This window comes from Ranitomeya imitator, chromosome 4 (assembly GCF_032444005.1).
Source record: "Ranitomeya imitator isolate aRanImi1 chromosome 4, aRanImi1.pri, whole genome shotgun sequence".
NCBI lineage: Eukaryota > Metazoa > Chordata > Amphibia > Anura > Dendrobatidae > Ranitomeya > Ranitomeya imitator.
The window spans coordinates 10,075,125-10,103,044 of NC_091285.1; the positions used below are offsets into that span (position 1 = coordinate 10,075,125).

The following is a 27,920-nucleotide window of genomic DNA, read 5'->3' on the forward strand; positions in this document are numbered from 1 at the left end:
GCAGGCTGATCTGTGATTGGTTGGTGATGTTATCATCTGTGGAGCAGGGTGATCTATGATTGGTTGGTGATATTATCATCTGTGGAGCAGGCTGATCTATCACTAACTTGTTATATTCACCTCTGGATTTATCTCAAAATCTGTAAAATGTACTTAGAACCTTTGGTACCAGCAGGGGGCGCACACTCCCCTCTGCACATTCTTGGAGGAGAGCACGCTGGGCACAGGGCAGTCTCTAGTAATGTCACAATCTGTTGTCTGCTGCCAGCCGCTCTCAGGCACAGGTGACTGATCCATGAGCCGTGATCTATGACCCAAGCTTGGGTTTCCCAATATCTATCTCCTCCAGAGAGAATGGGGTCAGAGGCCACCCCACCTGTGCTGGGTGCAAAACTCTGTAACCCCTCCGCTGCCGGGAGCTCCTCATATACAACCCCTGGCAAATATGATGGAATCACCGGCCTTGGAGGATGTTCATTCACTTGTTTAATTTTGTAGAAAAAGCAGATCACAGACATGGCACAAAACTAAAATCATTTCAAATGGCGACTTTCTGGCTTTAGGAAACACTAAAAGAAATCAAGAAAAACAATGTGGTAGTCAGTATTTGTTACTTTTTTTTAACCAAGCATAGGGGAAAAATTATGGAATCACTTAATTCTGAGGAAAAAATTATGGAATCATGAAAAACAAACCAACAAAAAACCCCTCCAACACATCACTAGTATTTTGTTGCACCACCTCTGGCTTTTCTAACAGCTTGCAGTCTCTGAGGCCTGGACTTACTGAGGGACACACAGGACTCTTCATCAATCTGTCTCCATCTTTCTCTGGTTGCTGTCCCCAGATCAGCTTTGCAGGTTGGATTCTTGTCATCGACCATTTTCTTCAACTTCCACCAAAGATTTTCTATTGGATTGAGATCCGGACTATTTGCAGCCATGACATTGACCTTATGTGTCTTTTTTCAAGGAATGTTTGCACAGTTTTTGCTCTATGGCAGGATGCATTATCATCTTGAAAAATGATTTCATCATCCCCAAACATCCTTTCAATTGATGAGATAAGAAAAGTGTCCAAAATATCAACATAAACTTGTACATTTATTGAAGATGTAATGACGCCATCTCCCCAGTGCCTGTACCTGACATCCAGCCCCATATCATCAATGACTGTGGAAATTTGCATGTTCTCTTCAGGCAGTCATCTTTATAAATCTCATTGGAACGGCACCAAACAGAAGTTCCAGCATCATCACCTTGCCCAATGCAGATCCGCGATTCATCACTGAATATGACTTTCATCCAGTCATCCACAGTCCACCATTGCTTTTCCTTAGCCCATTGTAACCTTGTTTTTTTCTGTCTAGGTGTTAATGATGGCTTTCGTTTAGCTTTTCTGTATGTAAATCCCATTTCCTTTAGGCAGTTTTTTACAGTTCGGTCACAGACGTTGACTCCAGTTTCCACCCATTCGTTCCTCATTTGTTTTGTTGTGCATTTCCTGTTTTGGAGACATATTGCTTGAAGTTTCCGGTCTTGACGCTTTGATGTCTTCCTAGGTCTACCAGTATGTTTGCCTTTAACAACCTTCCCATGTTGTTTGTATTTGATCCAGATTTTAGACACATGACTGTGAACAACCAACATCTTTTGCAACATTGCGTGATGATTTACCCTCTTTTAAGAATTTGATAATTCTCTCCTTTGTTTCAATTGACATTTCTGGTGTTGGAGCCATGATTCATGTCAGTCCACTTGGTGCAACAGCTCTCCAAGGCCACAATGTGCAAACAGCATCATTTGATTAGCATGCAGTACCGCATTCATCCAGTAGGTGACACAATACAAAACATCCTTTGAATGGAGTGTAGCACTGTAGTGTAGTACTATATTTCTGACAGGAGGTGGCGTATGCATACAAATACTTTTAAAGGGGGTCCTGAGATAAAATCCTTATCTAAAATGCAGACATCCAACCAATATGGCTAACTGTGCGTACAATGTCCAGTCTTCAAATCTAGCTTGAAGGACAGCTCTGAAGCACAAAACGCTGCTATATGGACTTAGTATACACTTGATGTGCATGTACCAAAAGGGCAGTACTATGGAGGCACAGTGACACGTTCAAGCTGAATTCTTCCCCGAGCTTCTCAATTGTGCAGGTTTCAGAGCTGAAATCACTCAAAATTGATGATTTGCTCTCAAATGTTGACACGTTTTGAATTTTCTGAAGGTATTCTACCGTCATCTGATGGAGGAAAATCTATCTGTCCCCCTGCACTGAAGCAGTTCTGCTAATCTGTCTGACCACAAGCTTGCTGACTGTTTCCTATACCAACCAGCAGAATTGTGAGTGCAGCTCTGGAGTATTATACAGAGAGTAACTCAGGATCAGGAATGTAATGTATGTACACAGTGACTGCACCAGCAGAATAGTGAGTGCAGCTCTGGGATATAATACAGGGTGTAACTCAGGATCAGTAATGTAATGTATGCACACAGTGACTGCACCAGCAGAATAGTGAGTGCAGCTCTGGAGTATAATACAGGATGTAACTCAGGATCAGTAATGTAATGTATGTACACAGTGACTGCACCAGCAGAATAATGAGTGCAGCTCTGGAGTATAATACAGGAGGTAACTCAGGGTCAGTAATGTAATGTATGTACACAGTGACTGCACCAGCAGAATAGTGAGTGCAGCTCTGGAGTATAATACAGGATGTAACTCAGGATCAGTAATGTAATGTATGTACACAGTGACTGCACCAGCAGAATAGTGAGTGCAGCTCTGGGGTATAATACAGGATGTAACTCAGGATCAGTAATGTAATGTATGTACACAGTGACTGCACCAGCAGAATAGTGCGTGCAGCTCTGGGGTATAATACAGGATGTAACTCAGGATCAGTAATGTAATGTACGTACACAGTGACTGCACCAGCAGAATAGTGAGTGCAGCTCTGGAGTATAATACAGGAGGTAACTCCAGGTCAGTAATGTAATGTATGTACACAGTGACTGCACCAGCAGAATAGTGAGTGCAGCTCTGGAGTATAATACAGGAGGTAACTCAGGATCAGTAATGTAATGTATGTACACAGTGACTGCACCAGCAGAATAGTGAGTGCAGCTCTGGAGTATAATACAGGATCAGTGCAGGATCAGTAAAGTAATGTATGTACGCAGTGTCTGCACCAGCAGAATAGTGAGTGCAGCTCTGGAGTTTAATACAGGAAGTAATTCAGGATCAGTAATGTAATGTATGTACACAGTGACTGCACCAGCAGAATAGTGAGTGCAGCTCTGGGGTATAATACAGGAGGTAACTCAGGATCAGTAATGTAATGTATGTACACAGTGACTGCACCAGCAGAATAGTGAGTGCAGCTCTGGAGAATAATACAGGATGTAACTCAGGATCAGTAATGTAATGTATGTACAGAGTGACTGCACCAGCAGAATAGTGAGTGCAGCTCTGGAGTATAATACAGGATGTAACTCAGGATCAGTAATGTAATGTTTGTACACAGTGACTGCACCAGCAGAATAGTGAGTGCAGCTCTGGAGTATAATACAGGATCAGTAATGTAATGTAAATGACGTGTCTGATTATTATCGGTGACTTCCACGCTCTCAGTTTGATGGTTCTTCCCCATTTTTTCTGGGTCGTTTGTCAGTACCTTTTTGAGGACACGGGGTGCTATGATATAGGGGGCATTATTTGGCGTTTCGGGGTCCTGGACATTCCTGGTTATGTAGCTTTTCTGTCCCGGCTCCTGCCTCCTCCCCTCTTCCCGCCTCCTCTCCCCTATTTTCTGGTCAGATGAATGATCCTTTAGTTGTGGAAGTAGCTGGGAGCGCCGCTGCTCGCTCCTCTGTCAATGAGACATCTGACTGCGCCGATCCTCTGCTGTGACCGCTGCTGCCGTCCTGTGCTGCTGCTGTCCTCTGCTGCTGCTGTGAGGGGCGTCTCCACTTTTGAGGTGTGTGGACTTTTGCAACATAGTAACATTTTCTCTTTCTCTCTGGTTGTAAATATGTTACCAGCTGCTCCATGAATTCCTACTAAAGAGACACTAACGGGAATGTATCTCCTATGCAGATTATTGCAATCTTTTGTTCTCTGCTATCAGCCAGGGCCTGTGGACCCTCAGCTATTATTATTGCTGACCTTTGACCCTACATTAGTCCTGCTTCCTCTGCAGGGTCCAATGCAAGCTGCAGCTCCCTGTTATCAGCCAACGCAGAGTCTGAATTTAGTATTCTTCTACGGGTCGACTGATTGGATTTCCATTATGTCTGCCCCCATAATCAGTGCTCCTTTAAAGGGAACATTAAATACTATGCAGGTGCCCGTTTTGGGGATAGGATCATGGGTTGTCCTACTACATGACGTTTTATAATAGGCTGCAATACCTACCACAGGCTCAAGGGGCACTGTGTGCTACTGTAACCCGGCAGAGGAGTGATAGAAAACTGCAGCACTCCCGCAGGCTGCTTCAGGTACTGCAATTCATATTGATTTTGACATTTTTACTACTTTTTTGGGTCTGATAATTCTCCTGCCAGATTATAACACTTGATTGATCATTATAGTTGGTGTCGATCACTTATTTACTAGTGTTTGGCAGCATTATACTTGTCCAAGCGCCAAGTTATGTTACATTCTCATTCTCTTGTCTTATCCAGCATGTATAGGAAAGCTGGGTGATTCTTACCCAGCTTTCCCAGGTGCAGGTAGAGGTATTCTGTGAGGTCAATAACTGGTTAACTGCTCTGTCACCCACTGTGCACCTTGCTCTTTACAATACCGCAACACGGGTAAAGTGTAACACGGCGCTGATGCCATAAAATAGTTTATTATGGAGGGTATTAGCGGTTACATCAACCAGGCAGATCACATCCACCCTCCAGACGCCATGGGTTTTTATGGCGCTGACTGGTAGTTACAATTAGTTAGATAAATGGAAACCATCAGCATGAAGGTGCTCCCCACAATCCTGTGACACCCGCAGAGGTGGAGGTGCTGCTGCCATCACCTCCAGCTGCAACATCTCCACTTAGAACAGGGGGATTGGGGGTCAAAATTATTTAACATGCCCACTCTTTTTTTCGTCGGCCCACCTGAATGAAATCATCACCCTCTTAGAGTTAATATTTAGGGTAAAGAGAGGGAGAACAATAAGCGACGCACCACCCCCCTAGTGAGTGCAGATAGGTGGAGCAGCAGGGGGCCGGGGTAGGCGGGAGTGGGGTGACCTAAAAATACACTGTCATTTAGGGAGAGGCAGTCGCCCCCTGGTAAAGTGCCGCCCGAGGCGTGGGCGTTTTTTCCTTTTGTCTGCTCCTTACTTTCCTCATGGGTGAGATCCTGTTGGGGGGAGCTGTCTCCAGACACTTTTTCAGGACGATTAAATGAAGCTTTACAGAATTTCACAGAAATACCAGGAATACCACGGAAAATTCCTGCCACATATTGCACAGCGCTTTATTAGAGATCATGTGTCCTCATTAGTTCCTCCTGTCAGCCCCCTGCCCCTTTAAATATGTGTCCCTATAAGTAGGCCTATAAGTGCCTCCTCGGTGGGCTCCTCAGCCCGCGGGGCGGGGGGCTTATGGGGGGGTCGATGACAATCTGGAGTTACCTGTGTTGTTTTTGTTTTGGAGGAATTTTACCGTTATCAGGACCATGACCAGAGGGATCGGGAGCAGCGCGTCATCCGCAGGGGAGCAGCAGACAGTATCACACAGGAGAGGATTAGATACACGGCTCAACAGGCGGTATCACACAGAAGAGGATTAGATACACGGCTCAGCAGACAGTATCACACAGGAGAGGATTAGATACACGGCTCAGCAGACAGTATCACACAGGAGAGGATTAGATACACAGCTCAGCAGACAGTATCACACAGGAGAGGATTAGATACACGGCTCAGCAGTCAGTATCACACAGGAGAGGATTAGATACACAGCTCAGCAAACAGTATCACACAGGATAGGATTAGATACATGGCTCAGCAGACAGTATCACACAGGAGAGGATTAGATACACGGCTCAGCAGTCAGTATCACACAGGAGAGGATTAGATACACAGCTCAGCACACAGTATCACACAGGAGAGGATTAGATACACGGCTCAACAGGCGGTATCACACAGGAGAGGATTAGATACACGGCTCAGCAGACAGTATCACACAGGAGAGGATTAGATACACGGCTCAGCAGACAGTATCACACAGGAGAGGATTAGATACACAGCTCAGCAGACAGTATCACACAGGAGAGGATTAGATACACGGCTCAGCAGTCAGTATCACACAGGAGAGGATTAGATACACAGCTCAGCAAACAGTATCACACAGGATAGGATTAGATACATGGCTCAGCAGACAGTATCACACAGGAGAGGATTAGATACACGGCTCAGCAGTCAGTATCACACAGGAGAGGATTAGATACACAGCTCAGCACACAGTATCACACAGGAGAGGATTAGATACACGGCTCAGCAGACAGTATCACACAGGAGAGGATTAGATACACGGCTCAGCAGTCAGTATCACACAGGAGAGGATTAGATACACGGCTCAGCAGACAGTATCACACAGGAGGGGATTAGATACACGGCTCAGCAGTCAGTATCACACAGGAGAGGATTAGATACACAGCTCAGCACACAGTATCACACAGGATAGGATTAGATACATGGCTCAGCAGTCAGTATCACACAGGATAGGATTAGATACACGGCTCAGCAGACAGTATCACACAGGAGAGGATTAGATACACGGCTCAGCAGACAGTATCACACAGGAGAGGATTAGATACACGGCTCAGCAGACAGTATCACACAGGAGAGGATTAGATACACAGCTCAACAGACAGTATCACACAGGAGAGGATTAGATACACGCTCAGCAGTCAGTATCACACAGGATAGGATTAGATACACGCTCAGCAGTCGGTATCACACAGGATAGGATTAGATACACGGCTCAGCAGACAGTATCACACAGGAGAGGATTAGATACACGGCTCAGCAGACAGTATCACACAGGAGAGGATTAGATACACAGCTCAACAGGCGGTATCACACAGGAGAGGATTAGATACACGGCTCAGCACACAGTATCACACAGGATAGGATTAGATACACGGCTCAGCAGTCAGTATCACACAGGATAGGATTAGATACACGGCTCAACAGACAGTATCACACAGGAGAGGATTAGATACACGGCTCAGCAGTCAGTATCACACAGGATAGGATTAGATACACGGCTCAGCAGACAGTATCACACTGGAGAGGATTAGATACACGGCTCAACAGACAGTATCACACAGGATAGGATTAGATACACGGCTCAGCAGTCAGTATCACACAGGAGAGGATTAGATACACAGCTCAACAGGCGGTATCACACAGGAGAGGATTAGATACACGGCTCAGCACACAGTATCACACAGGATAGGATTAGATACACGGCTCAGCAGTCAGTATCACACAGGAGAGGATTAGATACACGGCTCAGCAGACAGTATCACACAGGAGAGGATTAGATGCACAGCTCAACAGACAGTATCACACAGGAGAGGATTAGATACACGCTCAGCAGTCAGTATCACACAGGATAGGATTAGATACACGCTCAGCAGTCGGTATCACACAGGATAGGATTAGATACATGGCTCAGCAGACAGTATCACACAGGAGAGGATTAGATACACGGCTCAGCAGACAGTATCACACAGGAGAGGATTAGATACACGGCTCAGCAGACAGTATCACACTGGAGAGGATTAGATACACGGCTCAACAGACAGTATCACACAGGAGAGGATTAGATACACAGCTCAACAGGCGGTATCACACAGGAGAGGATTAGATACACGGCTCAGCACACAGTATCACACAGGATAGGATTAGATACACGGCTCAACAGTCAGTATCACACAGGAGAGGATTAGATGCACGGCTCAGCAGACAGTATCACACAGGAGAGGATTAGATACACAGCTCAACAGACAGTATCACACAGGAGAGGATTAGATACACGCTCAGCAGTCAGTATCACACAGGATAGGATTAGATACACGCTCAGCAGTCGGTATCACACAGGATAGGATTAGATACACGGCTCAGCAGACAGTATCACACAGGAGAGGATTAGATACACGGCTCAGCAGACAGTATCACACAGGAGAGGATTAGATACACGGCTCAACAGGCGGTATCACACAGGAGAGGATTAGATACACGGCTCAGCACACAGTATCACACAGGAGAGGATTAGATACACGGCTCAGCAGACAGTATCACACAGGATAGGATTAGATACACGGCTCAGCAGACAGTATCACACAGGAGAGGATTAGATACACGGCTCAACAGGCGGTATCACACAGGAGAGGATTAGATACACGGCTCAACAGACAGTATGACACAGGAGAGGATTAGATACACGGCTCAGCAGTCAGTATCACACAGGAGAGGATTAGATACACGGCTCAGCAGTCAGTATCACACACGATAGGATTAGATACATGGCTCAGCAGTCAGTATCACACAGGACAGGATTAGATACACGGCTCAGCAGTCAGTATCACACAGGATAGGATTAGATACACGGCCCAGCAGACAGTATCACACTGGAGAGGATTAGATACACGGCTCAGCAGACAGTATCACACAGAATAGGATTAGAAACACGGCTCAGCAGTCAGTATCACACAGGAGAGGATTAGATACACGGCTCAACAGACAGTATCACACAGGATAGGATTAGGTACACGGCTCAGCAGTCAGTATCACACTGGAGAGGATTAGATACACGGCTCAGCAGACAGTATCACACAGAATAGGATTAGAAACACGGCTCAGCAGTCAGTATCACACAGGAGAGGATTAGATACACGGCTCAACAGGCGGTATCACACAGGAGAGGATTAGATACACGGCTCAGCAGACAGTATCACACAGGAGAGGATTAGATACACGGCTCAGCAGACGGTATCACACAGGAGAGGATTAGATACACGGCTCAGCAGACAGTATGACACAGGAGAGGATTAGATACATGGCTCAGCAGACAGTATGACACAGGAGAGGATTACATACATGGCTCAACAGACAGTATCACACACGAGAGGATTAGATACACGGCTCAACAGACAGTATCACACAGGAGAGGATTAGATACAGGGCTCAGCAGACAGTATCACACAGGAGAGGATTAGATACATGGCTCAGCAGACAGTATCACACAGGAGAGGATTAGATACATGGCTCAGCAGACAGTATCACACAGGAGAGGATTAGATACATGGCTCAGCAGACAGTATCACACAGGAGAGGATTAGATGCACGGCTCAGCAGACAGTATCACACAGGATAGAATTAGATACACGGCTCAGCAGTCAGTATCGCATAGGATAGGAATAGATACACGGCTCAGCAGTCAGTATCACACAGGATAGAATTAGATACACGGCTCAGCAGTCAGTATCACACAGGAGAGGATTAGATACATGGCTCAGCAGACAGTATCCCACAGGAGAGGATTAGATACACGGCTCAGCAGTCAGTATCACACAGGATAGGATTAGATACACGGCTCAGCAGTCAGTATCACACAGGATAGGATTAGATACACGGCTCAGCAGACAGTATCCCACAGGAGAGGATTAGATACACGGCTCAGCAGTCAGTATCACACAGGATAGGATTAGATACACGGCTCAGCAGTCAGTATCACACAGGATAGGATTAGATACACGGCTCAGCAGTCAGTATCACACAGGATAGGATTAGATACATAGCTCTGCAGTCGGTATCGCACTTGTGGTTGGCAGTGTAATGGTTAATGATGGCCGTTTGATGGCCGCTCCTTGTGTCTGATGTGGTTTTTCTTCGTTCCTGATGAATCTTTGATGACCGGTCTCCATCCCATGCGACTTCTGTACACCGGGTACACGGGTCGGGCCGGAGGACCTACCTCCATTACCTGCGTCTCTCATTACACAATGCTTCTGTGTTTTCCCCTTTTCTATGTGTTTTATATTTATGATGTTTATTGACTGGAGAAATCTGAAACAAGCCTGTGCAGTGTGGAGAGGCAGTGTGCTGTACCGCAGATGACACTCCCTGTGACAACTACAGCATCTGGAACTACGTGGATGTAAGCGGTGGTCACCAGGTGGGCAGTCAACAGGTTCCTAGGCAACATATCAGTTATACGCATTTGCTCCATAAAACACCCAGGAATACCCCCCAAGATGCCCTCTATAGGGAGCGGTTTGACGCTCTGGTGATGGCACTCGCAGCAAATTCATGGTTGTTGGAAAATATGATGTTTGTGGTTGCTATAGAAAGCAAAAAAGCAATATGGCCGCCATTCGTCATCACAGACGTGACAGCCTCTCCGGACAAGTGGCCCTTATATCAGTGCAGTCCATACCAGGTCTCCATGGCGACACTAGGCTTGACTGGAACCTCGCAGTAGTGCAGCCTCAGGCTTCAGGCCTGTACATTCCAGTGGTCATGTCTGAGCATAATATTGAATAATATTGCAGAGCGAAAGGCCGTAGTAGTGTCCTGATGCTCGCAGCGCCTGCTCGCTGGTGTCACCCTGGTGTGGAATGTTCTGCCGCTATGCTGTTGATGAATGGGTCAATTCAGCGTATGCGGCCTCTCATGTCACGGCAGAGCACCAACTGGCTGAGTAATAATATCCCTTGTCTGTCCGCAGGGCAATGGGTCGGAAGAGCTGCGAAGAAGCCTGGAACAAGGCCGAAAAGTCGGAGGTTCTGCGCGCCCCGTCAGAAGGTCCAAAGCCCGAGGCCAAGATGGAGGACAGGGGGCAGTGGGGCAACAAGGTGGAGTTTGTCCTGTCCGTCGCCGGAGAAATCATCGGACTCGGGAATGTCTGGAGATTTCCATATCTGTGTTATAAAAATGGAGGCGGTGAGTGCACGTACGGACCCTTAAAGGGTTACTCCGAAATCCCCTACACGTCACCGCTCGTGAGGCGGCACCTCTGTACCATGATAATACCCTGCGGTATTTTATCAAAATATTCACTTCTCCCTTTATTCCACGCTCGGCAGCCGAGGAATGGCAATTTTAGGGGCTTTGCTTATATACACGGTTCCTGCTAAATATATTCATAAATAGATTATTGTACTTGTTTTATTATGTATACCCCTCCTCACATGTAAAGCGCCATGGAATAAATGGCGCTATAATAATAAATAATAATAATAAAATAATAATATTCAGCGCTCCTATGCTAACATCAAACCCCTGACCATAGCTCGATAGGCTCTAATATACACAAATAGGACTATCCTGGAATACTGGTTACACAGTAAAGTTTTTTTTAGGGAAACTATTTATATATGATCCTTTATTTGCTCCAGATAAATGGGATGCCAATTATTGTCCCATACAAAAAAAGGTGTTTTACACTCACCAGATAGGTCTTTTTAACCAAATTTATATCCAAGTTTTGCACATACATTACAGAGAAAGAGTCTACGATTACTTTAGTCATTAATGGCCTTATTCGGGTCATATAAAGAAAATTCTATTTCACTGCTATGTGCAAGTATTGGCAGTGATACCGCTACCCGATATTCAGGACAATCAGAAGGACTGTATCTTAAAATCAGTCTACATCAAACAGCAGCAGACAAGCCCTAAAATGGCATCTTGGAAGGTGTAATACATCTATGCGTAACGGACTCATCAATCAGACCTCTATAGTATACGTTTCCAAGCTTCCAAGGGGCATTGTGCAATAAATGAATAGGTTTATACCCAGCCATGGGGCTGAGACTCTCCCACCGCTCTCTGTAGCCGAGTCTCCCAGGCAGGCCTTAATGGAGTATATTCTCAATGTGCCGCCGGTAAATAGGAATAGCGTCTCCCAACGCGTTTCGTCTTCTTTGAACCATAAGGGGAGAAGGACGTCTATCCTCTTTCAAACTCATTCTGCCATGAGTTATGCGTAACAGCCATTTATTAATGTCAAACCCTATAACAATCTTCAGACCCACTATATGAGCATCAGACCCCCCCATGATACCACTATATTAATATCAGATCCCAGATCAGACTCCCTAAATATATTTAGATCTCGCAAATTAGTACAACCCTTGGCAAAAATGATGGAATCACCAGTTTTGGAGGATGTTCATTCAGTTGTTTAATTTTGTAGAGAAAAAGCAGATCACAGACATGGCACAAAAACTAAAGTCATTTCAAATGGCAACGTTCTGGCTTTAGGAAACACTAAAAAAAATCAAGAACAAAAAATGTGGTAGTCAGTAATGGTTACTTTTTTTAACCAAGCATAGGGGAAAAATTATGGAATCACTCATTTCTGAGGAAAAAATTATGGAATCATGAAAAACAAACAACCAAAAAAACACTCCAAAAAAATGACTAGTATTTTGTTGCACCACCTCTGGCTTTTCTAACAGCTTGCAGTCTCTGAGGCCTGGACATAATGAGGGTCACACAGGACTCTTCATCAATCTGCCTCCAACTTTCTCTGGTTGCTGTGGTCAGATCAGCTTTGCAGGTTGGATTCTTGTCATGGACCATTTTCTTCAACTTCCATCAAAGATTTTCCGTTGGATTGAGATCCGGACTATTTGCAGCCATGACATTGACCTTATGTGTCTTTTTTCAAGGAATATTTTCACAGTTTTTGCTCTATGGCAAGATGCATTATCATCTTGAGAAATGATTTCATCATCCCCAAACATCCTTTCAATTGATGAGATAAGAAAAGTGTCAAAAATATCAACATAAACTTGTGCATTTATTGAAGATGTAATGACGCCATCTCCCCAGTGCCTGTACCTGACATCCAGCCCCATATCATCAATGACTGTGGAAATTTGCATGTTCTCTTCAGGCAGTCATCTTTATAAATCTCATTGGAACGGCACCAAACAAAAGTTCCAGCATCATCACCTTGCCCAATGCAGATCTGCGATTCATCACTGAATATGACTTTCATCCAGTCATCCACAGTCCACGATTGATTTTCCTTAGCCCAGTGTAACCTTGTTTCTTTCTGTTTAGTTGTTAATGATGGCTTTCGTTTAGCTTTTCTGTATGTAAATCCCATTTCCTTTAGGCGGTTTCTTACAGGTCGGTCACTGACGTTAACTCCAGTTTCCATCCATTCGTTCCTCATTTGTTTTGTTGTGCATTTCTGACATATTGCTTTAAGTTTCTGGTCTTGACACTTTGATGTGTTCCTTGGTCTACCAGTATGTTTGCCTTTAACAATCTTCCCATGTTGTTTGTATTTGGTCCAGATTTTAGACACAGCTGACTGTGAACAACCAACATCTTTTGCAACATTGCGTGATGATTTACCCTGTTTTAAGAGTTTAATAATCCTTTCCTTCGTTTCAATTGACATTTCTCGTGTTGGAGCCATGATTCATGTCAGTGCACTTGGTGCAACAGCTCTCCAAGGTGTGATCACTCCTTTTTAGATGCAGACTAACGAGCAGATCTAATTTTATGCAGGTGTTATTTTTGGGTATGAAAATTTACAGGGTGATTCCATAATTTTTTCCTCAGATTTGAGTGATTCCATAATTTTTCCCCTATGCTTGGTTAAAAAAGTAACCATTACTGACTAACACACTTTTTGTTCTTGATTTCTTTTAGTGTTTCTTAAAGCCAGAAAGTTGCCATTTGAAATGACTTTAGTTTTGTGCCATGTCTGTGATCTGCTTTTTTTTCTACAAAATTAAACAACTGAATGAACATCCTGCAAGGCCGGTGATTCCATCATTTTTGCCAGGGGTTGTATTAGACCCCTGATCACAGATATACAAGACCCCAGACCAGTCCATTTAACCATATTCAGACCATGGACCTGATCCCTATATAATATCTAACCCTTTTATTAATATCAATCCCTATTCCAGACCCTAAATTAATTTTAACTTTGGACCCCAAGATCATACTAGCCCCCCTAAATATATTTAAGAACTAAGAACCTCACCAAGAACCTCACATTTTTTATAGTATATAATGTTTACACAGTGCAGTTGCATAGTCTTTATATATGTATGAGGGAAAGCTAGGTATCACAGGGTGAGCGAGTGAGGGAGGCTAAAAACAAAAAGGGGTCTCCAGGCAGTAGCATAGTATGTGAGGGGGGCGTGGATGGTAATACTGGGTGCCGAATTCCATTGGAGGGCAAAATCTCTCCCTTAGGGCTAGGATTAGGCTAAGGATTGGGCTAGGGTTAGGACTAGGATTGCGGCTAGAGTTTAGGGTAGGCTTAGGGCTAGGGTGAGGTGTAGGGCTAGAATTGGTGCTAGGGTATTGGGCCAGGGTTAGAATTCAACGTCGGATTAGGGCTAGGGATAGGAATAGGATTGCGGCTAGACTTTGGGTTAGTTTTAGGGCTAGGGTGAGGTTTAGGGCTAACATTGAGGCTTAGGTATTGGCTAGAGTTTGGGCTAGAATAAAAGGTTGCGTTAGGGATTGAATTAGGGATAGGACTAGAATTGTGGCTAGAGTTTGGGCTAGCCAAGGTTAGGGCGAGGTTTAGAGCTAGGATTATGGCTTGAGCATTGGGCTAGGGCTTGGGCTAGAATTCACGGTAGGGTTAGGGATAGGACTGAGATTGAGGCTAGTGTTTTGGCTAGTTTTAGGGCTGGGTGAGGTCTAGGGCTAAAATTGAGGCTTGGGTTAGGGCTAGGGTTTAGGCTAGAATTCAAGGTTGCATTAGGGATTGGATTAGGGATAGGACTACGATTGCGGCTAGAGTTTGGGCTAGTTTTAGGGCTAGGGTGAGGTTTAGGGTTAGGATTATGGCTTGAGTATTGGGCTAGGGTTTGGGCTAGAATTCAAGGTTGGGTTAGAGCTAGGGTTGGGACTAGGATTGGGAATATGAATAAAACTAGGATTGTGATTAGGGTTTACAGCTAGCATTGGGGCTAGGTTTGGGGTTAAGGTTATGCCTAGGGTTAGGGCTAGAATTGGGCTAGGGTCAGGGCTTGTGTTGGAGCTCAGGTTAGGTCTAGTGTTGGGACTAGGATTAGGATTGGGACTAGGATTAGGTTTGGGGCTAGGATTAGGACTAGGATTGTTGTTGTGAATTCTGTGGCAGAGCTCCCTCCTGTGGTCACAAGTGGTACTTCGGCTGATTCTCTCTGGGAGCTTCCGTTTGTGGAGGAAAGTGGTACTGCGGCTTCTGAGTTTCCTCCCTCAGGTGATCTGGTGAGGTCGTTAGGTGCTTCTCTACTTAACTCCACCTAATGCTTTGATCCATGCTTCCTGTCAATGTTCCAGTGTTGGACTTGTTTTTCCCTGGATCATTCCTGTGGCCTGCTGCTCTGCATAGCTAAGTTCTTCTTTGCTATTTGTTTGCTATTTTTTCTGTCCAGCTTGTCTAATTGTTTTGCTGGAAGCTCTGGGACGCAAAGGGTGTACCTCCGTGCCGTTAGTTCGGTACGGAGGGTCTTTTTGCCCCCTTTGCGTGGTTTTCTTTAGGGTTTTGTGTAGACCGCAAAGCTATCTTTCCTATCCTCGCTCTGTTAAGAAAGTCGGGCCTCACTTTGCTGAATCTATTTCATCCCTACGTTTGTCTTTTCATCTTAACTCACAGTCATTATATGTGGGGGGCTGCCTTTTCCTTTGGGGTATTTCTCTGAGGCAAGGTAGGCTTATTTTCTATCTTCAGGCTAGTTAGTTTCTCAGGCTGTGCCGAGTTGCATAGGCAGAGTTAGGCGCAATCCACGGCTGCCTCTAGTGTTGTTTGGAGAGGATTAGGGATTGCGGTCTGCAGAGTTCCCACGTCTCAGAGCTCGTTCTATTATTTTGGGTTATTGTCAGATCACTGTATGTGCTCTGACCGCTATGTCCATTGTGATACTGAATTACCTATCACAACAGATTGTAGTTAAAGTTATGGCTAGGGTTAGGGCTAGGACTGGGGATACGATTCTGCTAACGGTCTACGAGTTAGAGCGTGTAGGATACTTGTATTGCACCAAGTGAGGGTAATCCCCGCTGCGCCACTGTATTAAAAATGCCGAACGACTGAAAGAATATTTTGAAACGCGTTGATAATAATACCGCTAAACCACAGCTCCTTGTATACCGGATCCTTATCATTTATCCAGCAGGGCGGAATAATCCACTAATTTTTCCTCTCTACACTAATCCAATGAGCGGCGCATCCTCCGACTTCACGCGTTTCAGGTCTCGAGCTCTTCGAGTCCCAGAACTGTTACGAGCGCTTTGATTCTAGATTACAAGGCAGTATATTCTGGATTAACAGCGACTTGTGTCTTTGTGGCAATAAGTAAAAGTGGTCAGGTTTTGATTTCCACCTTTTTTTTTGCCAATGTTCCTAGTGCAGAAGTCACATGACAGTGAAAACCGCACAGTTTGTAGACCGTCCCTCTCGGCGGCCCCGATCCTTTGGAGTCACCATATTGTTTTCCTGTGTTATTCGCATCCCGGGGAGGCCAGACTCCGCAGATAATGGCAGAGAAACTGGAAGAGTCCCGGCGGCACCGGGAGATTTCCCAGCATTTGTCATCCATTGAAGTCATTGCCGGGGTCGGAGGTCGGCGGCCCCCAGGCGTACAACGTATTTATAGGGCCTATTAATCAGCCATCGTTAGACAGCGTGATACATAATTAATTAACCCGTTGCTCTGTCATGGCTGGCAGCGGAGAGCGCGGATGAGTAGGGCGTCCATGGGAGTTCTCAGAGAGGGTTGGTTTGACCCTTTGTGAGTCCGCGGGGAGTCCGCGCTCGCTTCACACTTATTAGGTGGAAGAATGGAGCTCCGGATCACTTCACAGGCTGTTTTGTTCCAAGTTTCCGCTGCTTTCAAGATTGTTCTTTTTTTGGGGGGGGTGGAAGAAGAGAGCCGAGGGAGGTTTAGTAAGTGGAGATGGGGGTCTCTTTAACCATTTCCAGACCAGAGAAGCTGCCTATAACGCAATATATCTGTCGAACGGCAGCTCCGAATTGGTTAATGCTGCAAGAACACGGGGCGGGCAGGAGGGTGTCTTAGTCAGGATAAATAAGACATCTTGTTTGTGAACATGGAGCCCACACATAGCGGTTATAGCGTCCCCTCCCGCCCGCTTCGTCCGATATTGTTTAATGGGCGGGGGGGGGGGGGGGAGGATTTTGGAAGCTTTGGAAGAAACAATGAGATATTACAAAGATCTTTTATGAAGAACTGATGATATCCTGATAGGGGGTATTCATTTTACTTAGTGCTATCTTCAGTGCCCTGGCTATCAAGTCCTCTGGAAATCTCAAGTCGCAGCAAGATGCACTTATTACAATAACTTGTGGCTGTCTGCAGCCGCCACTAGGGGGAGCTTAAGAGCTGACTGTATACTGGGGCAATGGAGTAAATCTGTATGCAATGAGCTCCCTCTAGTGGTGGTTTGATATATCACGTAACTTTATAGTGATGGGAGGAGAAGCAGAGGGTATCAGAAAACAAACCGGTACCAGAATATCGCCATGCAATGCCCAATTAGTGCACTACTGCCATACAGTGCATGCATATTTTCTTATAATACCCACATAACATGCCATATAGTGCCCAACTTTCGCACTACAGTGCTCAAATACTAACACCATACAGTGCCCCAATCCCACAATGTTAATAAAACTGCCATACAGTGCTCAGATAATACCGTCACATTGTGCAATGTTCATTACAATTGTATATAGTCTAGACTCCAAACTGATACATTGTAACAAACAGTCAAGTGCAGAAGACAGATTTGTGCAGCTGAGTTCTGTGACATTATGCCCTTGTGTTACCAGGAGCCTTCTTCATCCCATATCTCATCTTCCTCTTCACCTGCGGCATTCCGGTATTTTTCTTGGAGACGGCGCTGGGCCAGTACACCAACCAGGGAGGGGTCACAGCGTGGAGGAAGATCTGCCCCCTCTTTGAAGGTTAGTATTGTGTGCCCCATTCTTCATTCAGCTCCCTCACCCAGTTTCACACGACCTGACGGGGCAAAGAGCCATAGAAACCAAGACGCTGGCAGCATCTTCTCGGTCAACATTTATCAATGAGCACACCACCGCAGTCAGGAGGATGACCTCATTCATGCAGATGACTTAGGGCCTGTTCACACCATTAGATATTTTACCATAAGACCACTTTAGGTTTTAGGAGGGTCTTCACAGTATTTTTAGATTAGTATCTTGGAATTTTGATAATTCCTGTTAACCTTTCCAGACTCATTTTCCTACTAATCCCACCAGATTTAATGCATTACTTTCTTGCATAAATCTTCTGTTTAATATTATATCCCCGAGATAACCTGAAGCAGTCTTAAGAATTTATAACTCCTGGAAATGTAACTTTGATTTCCGCAATTCACACTTGTTTTTTATGAATTATGCATAATATTTTTTTTTTACTTTCAGAGATTGACATCTAGTGGCAGCTACTGGTGAAGCAATGTCCAGTAGCCATTTATACATTTTGTAGACACCTTTGCATTTTTGCAAAGCATACGGTCGGACTACTGTCATATCACTCACTCTCATACATCTAAAATCTCATAAAGAATCCCATTAATTACCTCCCATTAATTTGCATGTGCACGTTAGATGAAAATCAATAGATGAACCAATTTTGACAGGCAATCTGTCAAGAAGTTTTTTCTACTCTCCCTAGTCTGCAGTTATTGAAGATGTTGACGGAAAGAAGATTTGGGCATGTTGGATTTCAGCATACTCAGTCCTTTTTTCCTGCAGAAGATAAGCCACTTTCTTAGTTTGTTTCTATTTCCCATTCACCTTTGCAAACACATTTATGCTCAGCGAGTTGTGCATGTATATGTGGTAGATAGGAGAAATAGCTTCAATAGGAATACCTATAATTCTAATAGCAGGTATATAAAGTGTATGGGCAGATTTATAGAATTTATGTTTATATGAATAATCTTGTAGAAAGGGAACCGCAATGGGGTTTACACGAACTCCAAAGTCATAATAAGTGAATAACAATTTTATGAACCTCATGTACTAAATGCTACCTACTCTCTTTTAGGTATTGGATATGCCTCGCAAGTAATAGAAAGCTACCTGAACATCTATTATATTGTTATCCTCGCCTGGGCACTCTTTTATCTCTTCAGCTCATTTACAGCTGAGCTACCTTGGGCTCACTGCAACCACACCTGGAACACAGGTAAGAAATCTTGGTGTATGTAACTTATATATATGAAATTTCAAAGATTTGGTTGCAGCCCTGTGGACCCTCTCTTTACTTTTCTTTATAGCCAACTGCATTGATGATCTTGCATATTCTGAGAATTATACAGCACCCATAAATGCTACATCCCCGGTTGTGGAATTCTGGGAGTAAGTCAGATTGCCCTGTTACATTGCATAGTACTGTACAATTTACCTATATGTCTGTAAATCTATATTGTGATAACCTTTACCTTCACAACTAGAAATAGAGCATTGGGCCTTTCTGATGGGATTGAGAACTTGGGAACCGTCCGATGGGAACTTGCACTGTGTCTTCTACTGGCCTGGATCGTTTGCTACTTCTGTATCTGGAAAGGGGTCAAATCCACTGGAAAGGTGATTTTGGATGGTTTACCTTATGTTATAGTTACATTTTTTTTTTTTGAGGGGTGGACTAGAACTGGCTTTTCCCTAAGACTAAAAAAGGGTGTAAGGGCATTTAACGGGTGTTGTTGCTCATACAGGTTGATTGTAGTAGGGTCCCGCTGTGGGGGTAAATAAGATACCAAATAAATTTTCTCTTTTCTTTGGGAAAAGTTTGGTGGGCTCTGCCCCAATATATTGCCTTCACAAAGGCCCCAAACTGACAACCTTTTATACACTTTATTTATATGGTAGCATTTGATATGGAACCACTGTTGGCATCTGTGTGGACCAATATAAATGTACATTTCATGGGAGTTAAAAAGGTAAGATAGTCAGCCTCATAGCCAATTCTAAACTGAAGCCTCAAGAATTGATCACTACACAAACAGCCTATAAAGTATCCTTGCGTTGAAGCTGTATGTAACATGATATATAACGATATGTACTTCTCAATACTGCCCCCTTGTGTCAGGTGGTATATTTCACGGCCACATTTCCCTATGTGATGCTAATCATCCTACTTGTTCGAGGGGTCACTTTACCTGGAGCATACGATGGAATCGTGTTTTATCTGAAACCTGATATCACGCGGCTCAAGGACCCTCAGGTGAGGTGGGTCATGGGCAGTAATGAATGCACTCATATTTATTGGGGTGGGGGCTCAAATTTCTGATTGCTCTGAAAATGGCATTGTCTCCCAGCATTCCTATAATATGCTGCACAGTTCTGAGACAGTTGGGCTTAGATACTCAGCTCAGGACACATTATCAATTATGACAAGCTTAGATTCTCGTCTTAGCAAACAGTTCTATGATTCTATGATTTTAGTACATGAAAGGCTTAGATGTATCAGCACAGCAGACAGTATCACACATGATAGGTGTGTAGACATCGGCTCAGCAAACAGTATCACACATACACTTGCTGAGCAGACAGAATCGCACATCTGGGCTTAGATACACTGGCTCATTAGACAATATCCCACATGATAAGCTTAGATTCACTGGTCAAGCCGGCAGCATCAAACATGATTAGCTTAGATACACAGTACAGCAGACAGGACCACACATTGTAAGCTTTTATACACAGGTTCAGCAGACAGTACCACACATGATAAGCTTAGATGCACAGCTCAGCAGATATTGGGGTAACTGTGACTTTTCCACACTGCAGGTCTGGATGGACGCTGGGACCCAAATTTTCTTCTCATACGCCATCTGCCAGGGTTGTCTGACGGCTCTGGGGAGCTACAATAAGTACAACAACAACTGCTACAGGTACTGGGGCAGTATCTAGTCCACACGCCGCCCTGGGCAGAGGGTAGTAAGCGGTCTGCATACCACCCTGGCCACGGGGCAGTGACCAGTCTGCACACCACCCTGAATACGGGCCAGTAACCGATCCGGACGCTGCCCTGGCCACGGGGCAATCGTTTGTATGACAAATCAGCATCTTGGTCAATTTGCTTCTCTTGACTTGTTCCGCCATTCACGTTTCCTGAGCATTGTCTCTCCTTCTCTTCTTCAGGGACTGCATCGCTCTTTGTTTCTTGAACAGTATTACCAGCTTTGTAGCTGGATTTGCCATCTTTTCAGTGTTGGGGTTCATGGCGCGGGAGCAGGGAGTCCCAATTTCACAAGTGGCTGAATCTGGTGAGTTGAATGCTTTTAGTTACTAGATAAATGCCTGAAAAGACCATATGAGGCCTAACTCATTATTTATGAAGAAATGACAGCAGTCACAAGTCAGGCCATACAGCTCTTGTGGAGTCCATGGAGGCATGAGATCCTCCTCAGGATTTTTTGACCCCTGAGGAACCCCTGAGGTTTCTATGATGGAACTTTAATTGTAGGCCTCTTGTAGAAGAAACTTGATTGTAGATCACTTATAGAAGAACCTTGATTGCAAGATTCTTGTAGAGGGCTCTTGATTGTAGCCTTGTAGCCTTCAGCCTTCTTGTAGGAGAACCTTGATTGTAGACTTCATTTAGAAGGACCCTGGTTATAGGCCTCCATTAAACCTTAATTCTAGAAATCTTGTAGAAGAACTTTGATTGTAGACATCCTTTAGAAGAATTCTGATTGTAGACATCTTGTAAAAGAACATGGTTGCAAGCCTCTGGTAGAAGAACATTTTCATAAACCTTTTGTAGAAGAATCATGATTGAAGACATTTTGTAGAAGGTCCATGAAGATGGATGTCTTATAGAAGACTTTGAGTGGAAAAATTCTTATTGTAGGCATCTTGTTAATGAACCTTGTTTGTAGACCTCTTGTAGGAGAAACCTGGTTGTAGAATTTTTGTTCTAAACCTTAATTTTAGACCTCTTGGAGAAGACATACTGATAGGGAATTTAGATTGTGAGCCCCATTGGGGACAGCGATGATAATGTGTGAAAACTGTAAAGCGCTGCGGAATATGTTAGCGCTATTGTATATAAAAATAAAGATTATTATTAGATCTGTCGTTATAGACCTCTTGTAGAAGAACTTTGAATGTTGACCCCTTGTGGAAGATGCTTGATCATAGACCTCTTGAAATCTAATCTTGATGGTAGACCTCTAGATGAGCTTTCATTATAAATTTCTTGCAGAAAAGCCTTGATTTTAGACCTCTTGATGTGGAACCTTGATTTTAAATCTAGAATGAAAGAATCTAGAATATAGACCTCTTGTACTGTAAACTCCTTCTAATATAATCTTCATTGCAAAGGTGTAGAATATAGAAGAACCTTGATTTTAAGCTTCTTTTGGAAGGATCTTGATTGTAGACATTTTCTAGTATACCCTTCATTAAAAATCTCTTGTACTGGAAGACTGTTAACTTTTAGTAGAAGGATCTCGAATGTAGACCTCTTTTAGAAAAATCTTATTGTAAACCTCATCCAATATAACTGTGATTGCAGTCCTTGTTTGTAGACTTCTTGTAGAAGAACCTTGATTTTACACCTCTTCTAGTTCTTGTGAGCAAGGTCTTCTATGCACTTGTACTGTTCTGGCACGTACTGAGCGTTGTTTTGTTATAAATTTTATACCCTGGAATTAAGGGTGCTATAAAATCAATAGTAATAAATAATAATCATAGCCCTGAATTTTAGATCTCATTTAGAAGAACCTTAATTGTAGACCTAGTGGAAAAAAATCTTTGATTCTAGACGTCTCGTAGAAGAACTTTCATTCTAAAGTTTGATCTAAAACAAAGTTGACGTCATGTTGACCATGAAATCCTCTAACGCCGCATTGTCACAGCGTATGGTCACATTGTAATCTCCTGGTGTAGGATATCCCAAAAAATGACGCTCAGTGTGAATTATAGGCAACGTTTGTTCTACCTTAATTTCATGGTCTTGAAATGTTCTTCTTATCACAGGTCCCGGGCTAGCATTTATTGCCTACCCAAAAGCAGTGACACTGATGCCGGTGTCCCCTCTTTGGTCTTGTCTTTTCTTCCTCATGCTCATCTTCTTGGGGCTTGACAGCCAGGTATTGGTTAACAAACAAATGCAGCAGACTTATTTTTTGAGCCGTATACTATATTTTGAAAATGTCGTTTTTCTTATTTTTGGTCAACCTTTTATACACGAGTAATTTCTCTGTTTCTGTCCAAGTTCGTCTGTGTGGAGAGTCTGGTCACTGCCATTGTGGACCTGTTCCCTGAAGTGTTTCGGAAGAAGTACCGCCGAGAATTCCTCATATTGGGCATCGCCATCATCTGCTATCTTCTGGGCCTCATCCTTCTAACTGAGGTATGGAGGCACAAAGGGGGTAGACTCATCGGTTACGGTCCTAATGGGATATCTAGATGACAATAGACTTTCCAGTTGTAGTGTTGGTTTTCCGTTTAATGGACCGGTCGGCGCTTTCTCTTCTTCTTCTTCATAGGGTGGCATGTACGTCTTCCAGCTATTCGATTATTATGCCGCCAGTGGGACCTGCCTGCTCTGCGTGGCCATCTTTGAAGTGGTCTGTGTCGGCTGGGTTTATGGTGAGTCTGGGGATAAGACAAGGTTTCACGTTGCCAGATGGTGTAAAGATTCACCCTGATTCCCATTCCCTTTCAGGTGCTGACCGCTTCTATGATAACATAGAAGACATGATTGGCTACCGCCCATGGCCGCTGGTAAAGTTTTGTTGGCTTGTTCTGACCCCCGCCGTGTGCATGGTGAGTTGTACTGAGCCGTTGCCGGTCTACTATCATTTTTTCTACTTTCTTTAGACTGCAATGCTCTGTGGTTGTGGGCCTTTTCATATGGTTTCTCTTCCTCAGGGGACGTTCCTATTCTCCCTCATCAAGTACACGCCCCTGAAGTACAATAACCGTTATGTGTATCCTCCCTGGGGCTACGCCATTGGCTGGCTGATGGCCATCTCCTCCATGATCTGCATACCAGTGTATGCAGCCTACATAACGCTGAGGACAAAAGGTCCATTCACCCAGGTAAGAGTCTGAACGGCTTTGGCCATCCAATCAGATCCACCAAACATTTAGTTATATTTTGTCTTATAATATTTTTTCTTCACCTCCCAGAGGCTGAAGCAGCTTGTCACTCCGCACCTCGACCTTCCGCAGCCTAAGAAATATCTCACAGAATTTGGCAACCCCCGGAAAAGTGGAGTGTTGGCGGTAGAAGCCAAGGATGGTCTCATCTCACCAGATAAGGAGACGCGGTTCTGATCCAGCTACGATACTTGTTACAGGGACTTGTACAGCCAGGGAGTCTCCTCCTCCACCACCTCACCCTTTACGAGGGCGTCTGAGACACAAGCAGTCCAAAACGGTCATTTGCTACCCCGTCCCCACTGACAACCCGTTTCCTCTCTTATGCCCCACCCTAAAGTGAAATCTACAGCCCACTCCCCTCCATTGTAAGTTCTCTTCCCCCATATCTCTCACACTGACCTGTTTTCCACCAGCAAATGATGGATTGCTGTTACAGATCTCCGCCATCAGGGGGCGATGTACATTCCAGCCTAGAGACTTAGATGCTGCATTCGGCAACACCCTAGTGACTTAGAGACCTTAGATAAAAAGTGTTGTGGTTTCCGTCTATCCTTGGAAACATTTTATAAAGCGTGATGTCATATGTAGATGACACTAGTCTGCTAAAACCTATGAAGGGATTGAACAGGACGGGCCCCGACCTCAGGGTCCAGCGTCCGCCATAACATGGACATAGAGATATTGTTGCAATGAGGATCATGCAAGTTTATAGGTGTATCAAAGGGATTATAATCACAGAAAAAAATAGACTTTTTTTGTATGTGGCTGGTAAGTAACAGAGTGAAATACTGGCAAAATCTCTGCAGCCGCCATATTTTTTGTAAATAAGGCAGCTCCCTCTCCCCCTCTCCCAGCAGGAAGTCACAGCATGATCTCAATCATGGATCAGCCAAGTCAGCAGCATGGCAGCGCTCTCCCTGTCACTTCCCAGAATACATCATATAGGTATATACTGTCAGCCAACATGTATACGCTGATAGGAAGTTGTGGTTTTGACTGACAGATGGGGGGAGGGGAAAAAAAGACCATGCAATTTACAGTGCACAAAAGGCGAATTTCTGCATCTCAGTGTACTGAAGACTGTAAAATAAAATAGTGTTGTATCAGTTTCTTCATTGTGATCTGCGTGGTGTGGAGGCATCACAATACTTAATGGTATGCAGCCAGTGATGCCTTAAAGGAACCCTCCACCTTTGTCAGGGTGGAGCATGACAAAGGGATTCTCTCATAGGTGTTTTCCTTTATTTCCCTCAAGCAATACCCAACAGTTTTATGTCTGGATTGTCTCATTAAAAGTAACTTATAGGGCAGCTCGATCTTTAAGTTTGGGTTGTGATTTGTCGTAGAATGTTCTCCCAACTAAAAGGCAATTGCTTGACAACTTGACCATGCTCTACTGGCTAGACCATACCTGATGGCTAAACCATACCTTATGACTAGACCATACCTGATGACTAGACCGTACCTGATAACTAGACCACACCTAATGAATAGACCATACCTGATGATTAGACCAAACATGATGACTAGACCATACCTGATAACTAGACCATACCTAATGAATAGACCATACCTGATGATTAGACCAAACCTGATGACTAGACCATACTTGATGGCTAGACCATACCAGATGACATGACCATACATGATGACTAAACCAAACCTGATGACTAGACCATACCTGATGACTAGACCATAACTGATGACTAGACCATACCTGATGACTAGACCATACCTGATGACTGGACCATACCTGATGACTAGACCATACCTGATGGCTAAACCATACCTGATAACTAGACCATACCTAATGAATAGACCATACCTGATGATTAGACCAAACCTGATGACTAGACCATACTTGATGGCTAGACCATACCAGATGACATGACCATACATGATGACTAAACCAAACCTGATGACTAGACCATACCTGATGACTAGACTATAACTGATGACTAGACCATACCTGATGGCTAAACCATACCTGATGACTAGACCATACCTGATGACTAGACCATACCTGATGGCTAAACCATACCTGATAACTAGACCATACCTAATGAATAGACCATACCTAATGATTAGACCAAACCTGATGACTAGACCATACTTGATGGCTAGACCATACCAGATGACATAACCATACATGATGACTAAACCAAACCTGATGACTAGACCATACTTGATGGCTAGACCATACCAGATGACATGACCATACATCATGACTAAACCATACCAGATGACTAGACCATACCAGATGACTAGACCATATCTGATGACTAGAGCATACCTGATGACTAGACCATACCTGATGACTAGACCAAACATGATGACTAGACCAAACCTGATGACTAGACCACACCTGATGACTAGAATGACTAGAGCAAACCTGATGACTAGACTATACCTGATGGCCACACCAATCCTGATGGCCACACCACACCTGATGACTATACCACACCTCAGGGCCGGCTCCAGGTTTTTGAGGGCCCCGGGCAAAAGAGCCTCAGTGGGCCCCCCCTTTAACACATACCACGGTTCATGATCACATATAACACAGCCCACGTAGCATATAACAAAGCCACGTAGCATATAACACAGCCACATAGCATATAACACAGCCATGTAGTATATAACAGCCCACGTAGCATATAACACAGCCACGTAGTATATAGCACAGCCCACGTAGCATATAACAGCCCATATAGTATCTAGCACAGCCACATAGTATATAACACGGCCCACGTAGTATATAGAACAGCCACGTAATATATAGCACAGCCCACGTAGTATATAACACGGCCCACATAGTATATAGAACAGCCATGTAGTATATCGCACAGACATGTAGTATAAAGCACAGCCCCCCTCTCGCCAAGAATGATCCCATAGTCCAGTCCAGCACTCACTGTTATAGTTAAAAAAAAAACACTCCTCACCTCTCAATGTGCCCACGCTGCTCCTTGCTCCGGTCTCGGCTGCTGCCGCTGCATTGCCTGACACACAGTGAGTGTGCGATGACGTAATTGCGCACCCGCAGTGTCAGAGGCTGAGCGGGGAATAATGGGAGAGGGAGCGTCAGGTGATGCTCTCTCCTCCATCATTTGCTTTGAACTTTGCCGGCAGATGCCGGTATAGTTAAATGCAGCAGGGGAGTCGGCGCTGGCAGCAGGTGGGCCCCCTTGCCTCACAGGGGCCCCATAGCAGCTGCATGATGTGCCACTAGCTGAGGGCCCCTGGAGGAGCGGGGGCCCCAGGCATTTGCAGCTGCCTGCCCCTAACGCCGGCCTTGAATGGGCCCCCCCTGTCTCGCCAGGGCCCCGGCACTTGCCCAGGTACGCCGGGTGCTGACGCCGTGGCCATTATACAGTATGGAGTATCATGTGCGGTCATTATACAGTATGGAGCATCATGTGCGGTCATTATACAGTATGGAGCATCATGTGCAGTCATTATACAGTATGGAGCATCATGTGCAGTCATTATACAGTATGGAGCATCATGTGCGGTAATTATACAGTATGGAGCATCATGTGTGGCCATTATACAGTATGGAGCATCATGTGGGGTCATTATACAGTATGGAGCATCATGTGTGGCCATTATACAGAATGGAGCATCATGTGGGGTCATTATACAGTATGGAGCATCATGTGTGGCCATTATACAGAATGGAGCATCATGTGGGGTCATTATACAGTATGGAGCATCATGTGTGGCCATTATACAGCATTGAGCATCATGTGTGGC

At 44.5% G+C, this 27,920-nt stretch overlaps 1 protein-coding gene across 5 annotated transcripts in view; it reads left to right on the plus strand.

Moving 5' to 3' along the window:
* LOC138675030 (sodium- and chloride-dependent betaine transporter-like) overlaps window positions 1-25,277 on the plus strand; it is a 63,525-nt gene extending 38,248 nt beyond the window's left edge. For 4 of the 5 annotated variants that reach the window (XM_069762969.1, XM_069762968.1, XM_069762971.1 and 1 more), the window contains 14 exons: window positions 10,758-10,972; window positions 17,853-17,987; window positions 19,096-19,236; window positions 19,328-19,409; window positions 19,505-19,637; window positions 20,140-20,274; window positions 20,841-20,944; window positions 21,195-21,319; window positions 23,037-23,149; window positions 23,275-23,412; window positions 23,549-23,651; window positions 23,728-23,828; window positions 23,934-24,104; window positions 24,195-25,277. In XM_069762969.1, coding sequence (XP_069619070.1) covers window positions 10,758-10,972; window positions 17,853-17,987; window positions 19,096-19,236; window positions 19,328-19,409; window positions 19,505-19,637; window positions 20,140-20,274; window positions 20,841-20,944; window positions 21,195-21,319; window positions 23,037-23,149; window positions 23,275-23,412; window positions 23,549-23,651; window positions 23,728-23,828; window positions 23,934-24,104; window positions 24,195-24,341 — 1,843 coding nt within the window. In that variant the 3' untranslated portion in view covers window positions 24,342-25,277. Of the gene's footprint in view, window positions 1-3,822; window positions 3,989-10,757; window positions 10,973-17,852; window positions 17,988-19,095; window positions 19,237-19,327; window positions 19,410-19,504; window positions 19,638-20,139; window positions 20,275-20,840; window positions 20,945-21,194; window positions 21,320-23,036; window positions 23,150-23,274; window positions 23,413-23,548; window positions 23,652-23,727; window positions 23,829-23,933; window positions 24,105-24,194 lie in introns of those variants that run through there. The other variant, XM_069762972.1, reaches the window with a different exon arrangement.
* The last annotated feature ends 2,643 nt before the right edge of the window (window positions 25,278-27,920 follow it).